Source organism: Mesoplodon mirus (genome assembly GCF_964341445.2).
Source record: "Mesoplodon mirus genome assembly, chromosome: 15".
Classification (NCBI taxonomy): Eukaryota; Metazoa; Chordata; class Mammalia; order Artiodactyla; family Ziphiidae; genus Mesoplodon; species Mesoplodon mirus.
Window position 1 is genome coordinate 83,026,718 of NC_138991.1, and position 15,408 is coordinate 83,042,125.

The 15,408-nt window shown below is 40.6% G+C and overlaps 1 protein-coding gene across 3 annotated transcripts in view; it reads left to right on the plus strand.

Moving 5' to 3' along the window:
* Positions 1-15,408, plus strand: part of RNF216 (ring finger protein 216) — a 170,456-nt gene that overhangs the window by 54,190 nt on the left and 100,858 nt on the right. For all 3 annotated transcript variants that reach the window (XM_082645719.1, XM_082645718.1, XM_082645720.1), the window contains 6 exons: positions 641-755; positions 3,973-4,112; positions 9,831-9,881; positions 11,338-11,475; positions 13,413-13,561; positions 14,072-14,150. In XM_082645719.1, the coding sequence (XP_082501845.1) occupies positions 641-755; positions 3,973-4,112; positions 9,831-9,881; positions 11,338-11,475; positions 13,413-13,561; positions 14,072-14,150 (672 nt within the window). The remainder of the gene's footprint in view (positions 1-640; positions 756-3,972; positions 4,113-9,830; positions 9,882-11,337; positions 11,476-13,412; positions 13,562-14,071; positions 14,151-15,408) is intronic.

The window sequence follows — 15,408 nt, forward strand, 5'->3', positions numbered from 1 at the left end:
CGAGGTGATGGAATGATGTACAGATGGCTCTTTTGATAAGTTTGGCTACAAAGAAGAGGAGGAAGAAAAGGGCTGGTAGCTGGAAGAGGAAGGAGGTCAGGGAATGAAAGGTTTTCTTTTTTTTTAAGATGGCAGAGACTTGAGCACCTTTAAATGCCTATTGGAAAGATCTAAAAAGGGGGAGAAGCTAAAGGAATGGAAGAAAAGGGATTATCACTGGCATAAGAATTTTGCACTCAGTGTTCAGTACAAAGTGGGGATGTGGGTGAAAGCAATGAGAATGTGGGGGAAGTGGAGGAGGGAGTGTTGACCAGGGAAACACCATGTAAGATGCTGCCTGTAAAATATAACTTGTAGCCATTTGTTATGTGATTTAAGCTGTGCTTATTCAAGGACAGCTTCAGTAGTTTCTATTTTCTTGTGTACCTTTATCAGTAAGCATTTTGGTTCTACCATTATAGCAGTTGTTGAAAGAGAAAATGAAGATAATGAAATGCTACCTGTTTATTTTGCTGCTGCCTTTTCTGGTGAGCCGTGTAGGGAAGATAGCTGTGAGTCATGAGATTTGGGGATTGCCAATGTTTCATGTACTTTTTTTGTCCCATTTACAGCGGTAACCTTTCCCTTTCTCAATTTTTAGGCCTTTTCTGATGCCATTAAAAAATGGCAGGAGCTATCACCAGAAACCAGTGGAAAAAGAAAAAAGAGAAAAGAAATGAATCAGTATTCTTACATAGATTTCAAATTTGAACAAGGTAATGGCCAAATGTGAGTGTTGCTGACGGTGTTTGCAGAGCCATCTGCTTCCACGCAGCCCGTAAGGGGAGTCGTGGTATGGCTGCTTAGAAGTGCCCTGTTACAGCAGTCTGAGGAGTGTCACTGACATGACTGCTTTGATGGCACATTGGTGTTTTTAGAAGGTGGCTACGTTTGTCATCTTTCTGTTTAGGATATACCATGACAGGAAAATTGTGTGTAGTGTTAGACTCACATGTGGAAAAGTGTTTGGGGACATTCTTCAGCTTGGGGGGAAAAGAGGTCTTGAAGGTTTGACAAGAATTAACCTTATCACTACATAGTAAAAGCTAGACCAGTGATTGATTGCTTACTGCAGAGGAGTCACTTACACACCTGAGAGAGTGGCTTCTACACAGAAAAAAACCAGACAGCTCTTAAACTGCCACTTAAGCTGTTTATTTAAAATTCTGTTATTCATATTGATGAAGTAACTGCTGAAAGCTCTTTCAAAGAGGTTACTTCAGGTCTAACTCCCCACCCCCCGCCAAGGTAAACTTGCTGAATTTTGTAACAAATTTGATCTTAGTTGCTTGTGTCTAAGAAAAGAGTCCACTTCAACTTTTCCTGTAGATTATGTCATAAATAAGAATATTTCCCTTTTCTTTTCTCCTATGTGTCTTTCCATTACATCTGTAATTAATTTCATAACTTGACTTCAGGTGTGACTAAATGAAAAATCCATGAGATAGTTATAGAGTTGGAAAGTATTTGAACTTTTGAACTCTTCAGGATCTAAAAGAGAACGTCCTAGGCTCTGACTTCTAAGTTCGCCAAGCTACTTTGTGAAGCAGTCCTCTCCTGACATGACATTCTCACAGATCTGTGGCAGAATGGAAGTGGGGACAGTGTACAGGTGGTTTTTCATTCATCTGAATTTATCCACAGTTTAGACTAGGCATCCCTAATACATAGTCATTCAGTATTTGTTTCTGACTTTCAGTGGTAGAGAAAAGAAAGTACCACTTCACAAGATGACCTACTCCCTTGTTGGTCAGCTATGTCTTTTAGAAAGTTCTTCCTTTATATTAAGCCAAAAATGTACCTTCCTGGGACCTCCCTGGTGGCGCAGTGGTGAAGAATTGTCTGCCAATGCAGGGGACACGGGTTTGATCCCTGGTCCGGGAAGATCCTACATGCCACAGAGCTACTAAACCGGTGTGTCACAACTACTGAGCCTGCGCTCTAGAGCCCATGAGCCACAACTGCTGAGCCCACGTGCCACAACTACTGAAGCCCACATACCTAGAGTCCATGCTCCGCAACAAGAGAAGCCACCGCAATGAGAAGTCCACGCACCGCAACAAAGAGTAGCCCCCACTCACTGTAGCTAGAGAAAGTCTGCACGCAGCAACAAAGACCCAACGCAGCCATGAATAAATAAATAAATTGAAAAGTAAAGTCGCTCTGAAAAAAATTAAATACTTAGATGTGAATCTAACAATACATGTACAGGACTTATGATGAAAACTACAAAACACTGAAGAAAGAAATCAAAGAAAATATAAATAAACGTAGAAACGTACTATGTTCATGGATTGGAAGACTGAAGAAATCTTCCCCAAATTGGTACCATGCTTAGTGTAATTTCTGTCAAAATCCCAGCAAGATTTTTTTGTAGATACAGGCAAGGTATCCTAAAATTTATACGGAAAGGCAGGGTACTAGAATAGCTAAAATTATTTTTTTTAATAAATTTATTTATCAGTAGTTTTGGCTCAAGGGCTCTAGAGCACAGGCCCAGTAGTGTGGCACACGGGCTTAGTTGCTCCGTGGCATGTGGGATCTTTCCAGACCAGGGCTCAAACCCATGTGCCCTGCGTTGGCAGGCAGATTCTTAACCACTCCACCACCAGAGAAGTCCCAGTGATTATTAAAAAGAATAAAGTGGGAGAAATCAGACTACTGTATTTCAAGACTTACTACATAGCTACAGTGATTAAGATCAGGTGGTCTTGGGATTTCCCTGGTGGTCCAGTGGTTAAAAATCCACCTTCCAATGCAGGGGACCACGGGTTCAATCCCTGCTCGGGGAACTAAGATCCCACATGCCGCAGGGCAACTAAGTACGAGCGCTATAATGAAAGATCCTGCATGCTGCAACAAAGATCCTGTGTGCTGCAACTAAGACCCAACGCAGCCAAAAAAATAAAATTAAATAAATAAATTAAATAAATAAATACTCTTTAAAAAGAAAACCAGGTGGGCTTGGCAGAAATATAGACAGATGGAACAGAATAGAGAACCAAAAACTGGTTTTCTAAATAATCAATGAAAAAAAATGTTTTAATTTTTAAAAACTAGTGAGAGTAAAAAAAAAAAAAAAAATCTAGTGAGAGGGAAAATAAAGTGTATCAGTGTATAGTAAATATTGATAAAATCAAAAGAGATTATCAAGGTTTTTTGAGTAAATAGAAAATCTGGATGGAATAGACAGTTTTCTAGAAAATGTACATTACCAAATCAACCAAAGAAATACAAAACCTAAATCAGACCAACTGCAAGATTTGACATTTGTCATTTTGTTAGCTTTTATTCTAAGTGTTATTTATTGTAAATCTACGTACTGCTCTTTTCTGTCTTTGAAATTTTCAAAATAAAAAAATTTTTAAACATACATGAAACACGTGTGCACCTCCCAGAATGGCTCAAATTAAAAACTGATGTCATCAGGTGTTGAGGACAATGTGGAGCGATTGAAACTCACATACATTGCTGGTGGGGGGAGAGTGTAAATTGGAACAGACACTTTGGAAAACTGGCGCTGTTTTCTAAGCTGATCCGGCAATTCTACTCCTTCATGTATTCTCAGCTGAGTTGCAGGCATATGTATAGCAGCTCTGGTCATAATAACCCAAAACTGTAAACCTGCCTGTCCTCAGTAGTGAATGCACAATAAATTGTGGTATATTCACACAGTGCAGTACTAACAGGCTAGGAGAGACCTTCCAGTTGGATTATAATAAGCAGGAGCGAGGGAGGGGTGGAGAGGAAGAGAGTCGGGAAGTGCGTGGAATGTTAGGGAATGGTAAGGAGCCCAGTTTTCCCCCAGAGAATATGTTATGGGAGAGTCACTAACCGTCCTCTGTAGGACCAGGCCACAGAGGACTGGGATGGCTGCCTGATTCCTAGCAGAACAGTTGTCTGCATGATTTTGCATTGTCATTTATCTTCTAGGTGACAAAAAAATAGAAAAGAGGATGTTCTTTCTGGAAAATAAGCGGCGACATTGTAGGTCTTATGACCGGCGTGCTCTCCTTCCAGCTGTGCAGCAAGAGCAGGAGTTCTATGAGCAGAAAATCAAAGAGATGGCAGAGGTAGGAAGATGTGCTTGGAATGCGTTTCTGGGATTCTGGTTTGCTGTTAGGGCATAGTATAAAACTGTCTTATAAGATTTGCCTTTTCTTTCAAGTGATTCATTTGAATAAACTAGAAAACTTTTAAAAGGAAAACAAAACTAGGTTTTGTAATGATACTGACTGAAGTTCACAGTTTCATAAATCAGATTTATGTTAGAGAATTTTAACGAGCTTAGTAAACACATCTGTTTCACCTCCTTCACCCTCTAATGGTGGAAATTAGAGGAAATGGAGGAAAAAACAGATTCCATTTAGCTCTTTAATTCTTCCAAATATGCTATCAAATACCCAATATATACATATATTGGGTATTTAATACAGACAGACCTCGGAGATATTGCGGGTTCAGTTCCAGACCACTGCAATAAAGTGAATATTGCAATAAAGCTAGTCATATGAATTTTTTGGTTTCCCAGTGCATAGAAAAGTTATGTTTACACTACACTGTAGTCTAGTAAGTGTGCAATAGCATTATGTCTAAAAAAAACAATGTCCATGCCTTAATTAAGAAATACTTTTTTTAAAAAAAGAAATACTTTTATTGCTAAAAAATGCTAACCATCATCTGTGCTTTCAGCGAGTCATAATCTTTTTGCTGGTGAGGGGTCTTGCCTCAGTGTTGGTGGCTGCTGACTGATCAGAGTGGTGCTTGCTGAAGGCTGGGGTGGCTGTCCAGATTTCTTAAATGTGACAATAATGAAGTTTGCTGAATCGATCGATTCTTGCTTTCATGAATGATTTCTCTGTAGCATGCAGTGCTGTTTGATAGCATTTTACCCACAGTAGAACTTATTTCAAAATTGGAGTCAGTCTCCTCAAATCCTGCTGCTGCTGCTGCCTTATCAACTAAGTTTATGTGATTTTCTAAATCCTTTGTTGTCATTTCAGCAGTCTTCATAGTATCTTCACCAGTAGTTTCCATCTCAAGAAACCGCTTTCTTTGCTTATCAATAAAAAGCAACTCCTTGCCCGTTAAGGCTTTATTATGAGATTGCAGCAGTTCAGTTCTAATTCTAGGTGTCTTGCTGTTTCTGCCACATCTGCAATTAATTTCTGCATTGAAATCAGCTTCTTCCAAACTCCTGTTAGTGTTGATATTTTGACATCTTCCCATAAATTATGAATGTTCCTCTTTGCATGTAGAATGGTGAATCCTTTCCAGAAGTTTTCAGTTGACTTTGCCCCAGATCCATCAGAGGAATCACTATGGCAGCTATAAGCCTTACAAAATGTATTTCTTAAATAATAAGTCTTGAAAGTCAAAAATTCTCCTTGAACCATGGGCTGCAGAATGAATGTTTTGTTAGCAGGCATGAAAACATTAATCTCGTTCATCTCCATTAGAGCTCTTAGGTGACCAGGAGCATTTCAGTGAGCAGTAAAGGAATATTTTGAAAGGAATCGTTTTCTGAGCAGTAGTTCTCAACAACGAGCTTAAAATATTCAGTAAACCATGTTATAAACAGATATGCTGTCATCCAGGCTTTGTTATTCCATTTATAGAGCACAGGCAGAGTAGATTTAGCCTAATTCTTAAGGGCCCTAGGATTTTTGGAATGGTAAAAGGAGCACTGGCTTCAGCTTCAAGTCATCAGGTGCATTAACCCCTAACAAGAGAGTCAGCCTGTCCTTTGAAGCCAGGCATTGACTTCTCCTCTCTAGCAGTGAAAGTCCTAGATGGCATCTTCTTTCAATATAAGGCTGTTTTGTCTACATTTGAAAATCTGTTGTTTAGTGTGGCCACCTTTCGTTAATTATCTTAGCTAGATCTTCTGGATAACTTGCTGCAGCTTCTGCTTCAGCATCTGCTGCTTCACCTTGCACTTTTATGTTATGGAGATGACTTTTTTTCCTTAAACCTCAGGAATCAACCTCGGCCTGCTTCAGACTCTGCAGTTTTCTCACCTTTCTCAGCCTTCATAGAATTGAAGAGAGTTAGGGCCTTGCTTTGGAGTAGGCTTTGGCTTAAGGAAATATTGTGGCTGGTTTGATCTTCTGTCCAGACCACTGAATCTCTCTCCATATCAGCAGTAAGGCTGTTTCACTTTCTTATCATTGTGTGTTCTTTGGAGTAGCACTTTTAATCTCCTTCAAAAATTTTTCCTTTGCATTCACAACTTGGCCAACTGTTTGGTGCAAGAGGCCTAGCTTTTGGCCTGTCTCGACTTTCGGCATGTCTTCCTCACTAAGCTTAAATTTTTTCTAGCTTTTGATTTAAAGTGAGATGGGCCACTCTTCCTTTCATTTGAATGCTTAGAGGCCATTGTAGGGTTATTAATTAGCCTAATTTCAGCATTGTTGTGTCTCAAGGAATAGGGAGGCGGGAGAAGAGGGAGAAGGATGGGGAATGGCCAGTCAGTGGAACAGTCCAAACACACATGACATTTATCAATTAAGTTCACTGTCTTATATGGGTGCAGTTCATGGCACCCCAAAACAGTTGCAATGGTAACATCAAAGATCACTGATCACCATAACAAATACAGTAATAATAATGAAAAAGTTTGAAATATTGCAAGAATTGCCAAAATGTAACCAGAGACATGAAGTAAGCAAATGCTGTTGGAAAAATGGCACTGATAGACTTGCTCGATGCAGGGTTACCACAAACCTTCAGTTTGTTTTTAAAAAAAAAAAAAAAAGGCACTGTCTGCAAAGTGCAGTAAAATGAAGTGTGCCTATATGTGTTTTCTAGACCAGCAACTCTCAAATTTGCCCCATGGACCCCTGGGTTTCCCAAGACTCTTTAGGATGTCTGCGACGTCAGATCTCTTATCATGATAAGACGATATTTACCTTTTTCACATTGTTGAGTTTGTACTGAGGAACAAAAGTAATGGTGCCTTAGGGTGAATCAAGCCAGTGGCACCAAACTCTAATGGAAATCATTACTTTCTTCACCACCATGCACTCACATTTAAAACAACAAAAAAAGCCCATGTCGTCTAAAAATGTATTTGATGCTTTGATGAAGCAGTTGAAATTATTACTTTATGAAATTTTAACCCTTGAAAACATCTTTTCAATACTCTGTATGACAAAATGGGAAGTACAATTGTCCCTCTGTATCCACAGGGGGTTGGTTCCAGGACCCCCACCACAAATACCAAAATCTATAGATGCTCAAGTCCTTTGTATAAAATGGCATAGTATTTGCATATAACCTACACACATCCTCCCGGATACTGTAAATCATCTCCAGATTACTTACAACACTTAATACAATGTAAATGCTCTGTAAATAATTGGCAGCACACTGTAAATTCAAGTTTTTCTTCTTGGAACTTTCTAGAATTTTTTTTCCCCCAAATAATTTTGATTCGAGGTTGTTGAATCTGTGGATACAGAACCTGCATATATGGAGGGCCGAATGTATGCATAAAGTGCTTTTGCTGCATACTGACTATGATGGTTTTCTCAAGGAGAAACATTTGTAACATCGAATTGCAAGCTGCTGAATTAGGCCCTTCTCCCTACCCACCCCCCGAAAAAACCCCACCATTTTTACTTGAAAAAATGACTGACAGAAAAACTATGATTATTCAAAATTAGGTATTTAGCAGGAATTTCCTCAAAAATGAATGAAGTGGGGGCTTCCCTGGTGGCGCAGTGGTTGAGAGTCCGCCTGCCGATGCAGGGGACACAGGTTCGTGCCCCGGTCCAGGAAGATCCCACATGCCGCGGAGCGGCTGGGCCCGTGAGCCATGGCCGCTGAGCCTGCATTGTCTGGAGCCTGTGCTCCACAACGGGAGAGGCCACAACAGTGAGAGGCCCGCGTACCACAAAAAAAAAAAAAAAAAAAAATGAATGAAGTGATTATTTATGACCAATGATAAAATTCTGGATCTCAAGCAGAATTTGGACTTTTGGAGAATTGTCATCTTGATGCAGCCGTCATAGAGTTACCTGTGACTGTATCTGTTACATTAAAATCTGGTAGTGTAGCTTGCAGTTCGAATAGATCTTTCACCCATGCATGATTTTATCATAAACACCGATTCACTGAGTTATGTAGACCTTCCAGATGTTGGCACATGTCATAGTATAGTATCAAAACACCACATTTGCTAATATCACTGCCAGTCTCATCAGAGAAGTGTTGAAGTATTGGCAAGATGGTTGTGGTCATCTTTTTGATGTCCAAATTGTCCCTTTGGCCAGTGGCGTCACCTTCAAGTTAGTTCCTCTGTCCTGGACCTAGTCGTCTTTGACAGTATCCTTGCTTTCTGGCACACCTGGTGACCCAGGTTCAACTTCTGCTTTTCCTAACCTGGACCTGGAATCACCAACTTTTCCAAGGTGTCATATTTTCTCTTAGTGGAAATTCATACTAAGATTTTTATTTCAACTTTGGTTTACAGGTTTTTTTTTTACTTCTTTCATTTTATGTAAGCATTTCTTTTCTCTTATGCTGAAAATCTTGGCTCTTAATTATATTACCATAACGGCTTATTTCCTTTATCCTATGTTGTATACTTAGTAGATCCCAAATAACAACCCAGTATTATTACCAATAATATTGCTAAATATGGTCTAGGATTTATTTATAACTTAGATTAGGAATTTGAAATTAAAATATTATAAAGTTACTTGAAATAAGTGTGTGGTTATGCCATTAACTTGGCAAGCAAAGAAGTTTATTTGTTTATTTTTAAGTTTTAAGGAATTGGTTTTTAATTTCTTTTTCATTTAATTCTGTTGTTCAGTTACGTAAAGTATTTTTAAAGTCAAAACTATAAAACAAGGAACATTCAGAGAGATCTAGCCTCTGTCCTGTCTGTCCTCCCCATGTCCTCTAACTCCCTCTATACATAACCATTATTAATAGTTTTTGGTTTGTCTTTTCTTATTTTATTTTATTTTAAAAGCATATATGTGTGTATATATATATTTATTTATAAACCTTTCTTTCTTATTAAAAGGTACACACTGTTCTACCCTTGCCTTTTTCACTTAACTGTGCTTCTTGACTCCACAGCAATCCATGGAGATTTTTCTCTTTCCTTTTTAAAACTGCCTAGTGTCCCATTGTCTGCAGTACCAGAGTTGATTCAATTATTCCCCTATTGAGGGACATTCAGGGTTGTTTCCAGTTTTTTGCTATTATAAATAGTGCCATGATAAATAACTTTGCGCATACATCACTTCATATTTCTGCCCCAGGGTAACTTTGGAATAGATTCCTACAAGTGCGATTGATAAATTGGAGTGTAAAAACTTACGTAACTGTTATATGGTGCCAAATTCCCCTCCGTAGTGGTTGTACTGTTTTGCATTCCCACCAGTGATGTACAAGAGTGCCTGTTTCCCGCTAACCTCACCAACGAAGTATGTTGTCAAGCTTGGTTTTTACCCATTCATTTTTTTTTTTTTTTGGCTTATGCTATTCTGTACTCTTAAGTGTGTTATGTCAGTCTTTTATTCCTTCTATATTTTGAGTCAGATTTAAGGAATTTCCCCCATATATTCTGGTACTTATATGGTTTCCTTTTTCATGTGTAGTGTTCTGATGCATTTTAAATTTACTCTCAGGTAACTTTTTAAACTACTAAACTGTGTAACTGAAAAGATGACTATTAATAATAGGGTTTTTTTATGTTTATGAAAGTAAATGCTAAATGGTTTGTGGCATCTTGACTAAATTTGCATCTGTGTGTATGGTTTTTTGTTCCTCAGCACGAAGACTTTTTGCTTGCCCTGCAGATGAATGAAGAACAGTATCAAAAGGTAGTTAAAATCTCACCTAATCAATTTATTCTGGGTATTTTCATTAGCTGTTTTCTCTTCTCACATTTCCTGAGCATTTTGATGACAAATTGGTTCCCGTATAACCTTTGCTGTTGATCTGCTGAGTTTGAGCTTCGGCTAAGTTACAGTCAGGTACTTAAACCATTATAGTCACTTTTGCTTCCAAATTGGATCAGATTTGGAGGGAAGATAATATTGTTAGAGTCGTGCCCCTTAAAAAACATTGCCTGGAATCCATTGGATAGACTTTTAGAGCAAAATTTAGGATTCACGTATCACTTATAGAGTTAGAAGGAAGAGATGTGTCTAACCTCAGGACCACATGGCTTTTGTATGATGTCAGCCATCCTCATGTATTGGCCTTTTCTAACATGGTAGAAATGGACTAGTGACTGGATCAATCACTGCCCTTAATAAAAAGCATAAGTTTCCTGGTACTCGCAGTACTTGAGATGCTGCTTTATATAGCTTCAGTAGTCACTTAAGATAAAGCTCGGGCTGAGTCGTGACCCCATCGCACTCTTGTCTTATAATAAGGAGCAAAATCCAACTTTTTTTTTTTTAACTTATTTATTTATTTTTGGCTGCGTTGGGTCTTCGTTGCTGTGCGCAGGCATTCTCTACTTGTAGCAAGCGGGGGCTGCTCTTCGTTGCAGTGCATGAGCTTCTCATCGTGGTGGCTTCTCTTGTTGCAAAGCACAGGCTCTAGGCGTGCGGGCTCAGTAGTTGTGGCTCACGGGCTCAAAGCACAGGCTCAGTAGTTGTGGTGCACGGGCTTAGTTGCTCCACGGCATGTGGGATCTTCCCGGACCGGGGCACGAACCCGCGTCCCCTGTACTAGCAGGCGGATTCTTAACCACTGTGCCACCAGGGAAGCCCAAAACTTTAAAAATAATATCCCTCATGCCACTTGTCCCTGACTGTTATGTTAACATCTGATTATAGATGTTACAGTTCTGTTGGTACCATGGAGTTCATGAATATGATAACTTTATACAAAGGATGATACCAAAGAATACCCCCAAAAAAACATGAAACTCTCACTGTCTTTAGCTACGTATTAATATTTGTACTAGCATCTTAAGCTAGATTTATACAGCAAAAACAGCTTGGGCTTCCCTGGTGGCACAGTGGTTGAGAGTCCACCTGCCGATGCAGGGGACATGGGTTCGTGCCCCAGTCCGGGAAGATCCCACATGCCGCGGAGCCTGCACGTCCAGAGCCTGTGCCCCGCAATGGGAGAGGCCACAACAGTGAGAGGCCCGCGTACCGCAAAAAAAAAAAACAAAAAACAAAAAACAGCTCATCATTGTTTTATGGCTTCTAGGGATTGCTTTTCACCTCAGAATGTATTTGGGGGTGGGGGAATATGAAACATGGCTTCCCCCTCTACTTGAGTGTAGGGAATTTCATGTGTGTTTCTGGTGGCTTGCAGGATGGCCAGTTGATTGAGTGCCGCTGCTGCTATGGGGAATTTCCATTTGAGGAACTGACGCAGTGTGCAGATGCTCACTTGTTCTGCAAAGAGTGTCTCATCAGATATGCCCAAGAGGCAGTCTTTGGATCTGGAAAGGTAAGAACCGTACAATGTGTCCATACATAGGAAATATTCACAGAGTTTGAGGACACCACATGTATAAACAAGTGTAAATGCCTCATGGAAGTGCCTTTTCTGAGGTGATATGGAACTCTGCTAAGACATGCTAATGTGTGTGATTCCTAGACAGCCTTTGATTTGTGTGATTATGTTGGTTTGAAGCACAGCAGATTTCTTTTCAGGGAATGGTTTAATTCTTCCATGCTCTCACGCCCAGCTCACCGGAGCACCAACTTCTTCAGTCATCTTCTGTTTGAAATTAAAATGAAGGATGAACTCAAAAAGAGAATCTTGCAGGCTGTTTGAACATTTGAAGCTGCAAATTAGTATTTTTTAACAGAATCTTTAAAACATTTTATATAGTTGTATTAAAATGAATAATATTTTTAAAATTAATTTATTTATTATTTTTGACTGTGTTGGGTCTTCGTTTCTATGCGAGGGCTTTCTCCAGTTGCGGCAAGCAGGGGCCACTCCTCATCGCGGTGCGCGGGCCTCTCACTGTTGCGGCCTCTCCTTGCGGAGCACAGGCTCCAGACGCGCAGGCTCAGTAGTTGTGGCTTACGGGCCCAGTTGCTCTGTGGCATGTGGGATCCTCCCAGACCAGGGCTCGAACCCATGTCCCCTGCATCGGCAGGCAGACTCTCAACCACTGCGCCACCAGGGAAGACCCATAAAATGAATAATAGTTTATATAAGATTATATTTCTCTGTCCAAAGTCAGTTTCTCTTGACACCAACATACAATATGGAAAGTTTTGTTTTGTCTTAATGAACACTTAAAAACCAAAATTGCTTTTCATAAATGCCCCACCAATAATCAAACCACTTGACATCAATTATTCTAAAATCAGTTGTAATTTAGTCAAGGACTGAGTAACAGGGGTTTTTTTGCTTTTTGTTTTTTGTTTATAAATGTATTTATTTATTTATTTTTGGCTGCATTGGGTCTTTGTTGCTGCAGCGGGCTTTCTCTAGTTGCAGCGAGAGGGGGCTACTCTTTGTTGCAGTGTGCGGGCTTCTCATTGTGGTGGCTTCTCTTGTTGCAGAGCACGGGCTGTAGGCGTGCGGGCTTCAGTAGTTGTGGCACGCGGGCTCAGTAGTTGTGGCTCGCGGGCTGTAGTGCACTGGCTCAGTAGTTGTGACGCACGGGCTTAGTTGTTCCATGGCATGTGGGATCTTCCCAGACCAGGGCTCAAACCCATGTCCCCTGCATCGGCAGGCGGATTCTTAACCCACTGCGCCACTAGGGAAGTCCCCTGAGTAGCAGTTACTGAGCAGAGTAGTTGTGATGAACAGAATATAGGCATAGTTTAAAGATATTGTAAGTTCGGTTCCAGGCCACTGCAGTAAAACAAATATCACAATAAAAAGAGTCACACAACTCTTTGATTTCTCAGTGCATAGAAAAGTTATGTTTACACTATACTGTAGCCTATTAAGTGTGCAATAGCATTTTGTCAATCCCCTCCCCTCCTACCACTCATCTCTGCCTTCCAAGAGGTTCGGAACTCCAGCTTTTCCACGGACTGTAGAGGGAATCAACTTGCTTATCATGAGTATCTGCTTTTCAGACACTGAGCTGTGACTTTCCTCCTCTAATCTGCTAAGCGATTTTTTCCTTCCTCATCTACTTCCCGTCTTCATATATTGTGGTTTAGGCTGATAGACGTCCTCTGGTAGAATCAAAGGTGGACTTTGTGTTTTTGTTTCATGGTTTTCTTGTTTTGAGTGTGGTTTCTCAGAGAAGAGGGGACAGAAGAGGGGACCTTTGCCATCTCAGAGTCTGTGTTCCAAACCATGATTTATTTGCTTCCCATTGAAAGATGCATTTAACCACTGAAGTTTTATTGTGTTTCTGAAAACTTGGTTAAATTTTTTTTTCCCTTTGCCTCCTGACCATATCATTCTAGTCAGAGCTCAGCTGCATGGAAGGCAGCTGCACATGTTCATTCCCAACCAGTGAACTGGAGAAGGTGCTTCCCCAGACCATCCTGTATAAATACTATGAGCGAAAAGCAGAAGAAGAAGTTGCTGCAGCCTACGCTGATGAGCTCGTCAGGTGAGTCCTCAGAGTCAGAGTGGCACTTGTCAACTCATTCCCTGTCAGGAAGACTGCCTGGGCCCTTTCATTGGTGATGAAAATTCTGTAACAGAGCTCTATCTCCAGGTTTTCTGGCATTTCTTGCTTTTAAAAAAGAGAATAATTGTATTCATAGAAAAGTTTGCAGTTCGTATTTTTACCTACATTCGTTGGCACCTCTTAATCATCTGGCTTATAGGTACAGTCCTTGTGCGTTGGTTAGAGGAAAGATGACGTGTGTAAGGAGTTCTCAGAAAGGTATGTTAAATACTGAGTGGCTTGCACTGAGGCAGGACCCAGAACGGCACCTGCATTTCCTGGTGAGAGCCAGCACAGAGCAGAGCCTCAGTCCATGTTTTAAGGAAAAGTTAAGGAGCAAAAGGAGGTGTGGCTGTCCAACTGAAAACTCCATCTTAGTATGAATAATCACATGGAACAAATCAGGCTTTAATATTCTGAATAATATTCCTTCTGCTGTTTTGATTCTAGGTGCCCCTCTTGCAGCTTCCCTGCTCTGTTGGACAGTGATGTGAAGAGGTTCAGTTGTCCCAATCCTCGCTGCCGGAAGGTAGGGAGGCACATATTTTTTCTAGATTCATATTTGAACTGTGGTATTATGGACTGCCTCTGGGGCACAGGTATGTGCTGGTTGTCTGCATGCTGACCCATGAGGAGGATTTGGGTGCTCTCCTTTTCATGAAAGCAAGTGAAGATTGGTTCTTTGTGAATGGTGGTTGACTTTGTTGCAGAGATGGGGGCCACTTACAGAATTTTAATTACACAGCTCTGGATCCCTGTTTTATGCCATCTTCCTGAAGGGCAGATACTGCAGTGTAAAATGTGAAGGGTTCTGTGTTTATTCCACTGTGCCAGTATTTTTCTTGCTTGCTCTTTCACCACCCCCTTGTGCTCAAATACTTCTTTTCTGTGTGCTCACATGAGCATGCACACGCTTCCTGCCACTTGCAAAGTCCAAGTGGTATTTCTTTGATTAAAGAATTGGGCGTCATGGTGGCATGTCTATCACATGCGGTAGATGATTCACTCAGCTGTTCACATAAGGACTGATTGTGTCAGGTGAGACCAAAGCTGTCTAGTCGCCTTGCTGCTGAAAATCTTTCTTCCCTTTAGACTCCTATTCCGTGAACTAAGAATGTCTTGAAATTTGTCAACCATTTATAAGCCACTTAAGAGTTTTTAAGGAATATAATATTGGCATCCACATAGACAAGTATGTTTTAAGCCATTTTCCTAAAATAGAGTATCAGAGTTGAATATTATAATATCTCCGCCTTTTGGGGAGTGAAGAAATTAAAGTAGATATTGGAAAAGGAAGAAGAAACTACACTGATAGACTAAAACCTTACTCATTTTGTTTTCAACATTAACATTTCTGTGTAAAATCTGGATATTTTCTTACAATTGATGTATCCATTAGTAAGTTTTCCCCACCCCAGGCTGTTGCTATAACAAATGTTTCAGTAGTCTCTGGAATCTTGGAACTAAGAAAGCAGACTCACTGACTGTCCTGTGTGCTTCCAGTGTGTTCAGCTCTAGAATGCCTGGGAAGGCAGTGCCTGAACTAAGATACAGAGAGCAAGGGAGGTAGCCAAGGGACGAAAAGGGTGGGAGTAAAGTGAAAGTGAAGATGTGGAACGTGGTAGGTCCAAGGAGCAGTAGTATCCTGGACACTGACTGGTACTGGGAGTGTGAAGAGAAAGGCTTCCGAACTGGGAGGGGCCAGAGCCATGCAGGCCTTCAGCACCATTCTGAGGCAGGAGGATGGGGGAGTGAAAAAGCAGGGAGATCTGTTTGGCTGTTGAGTA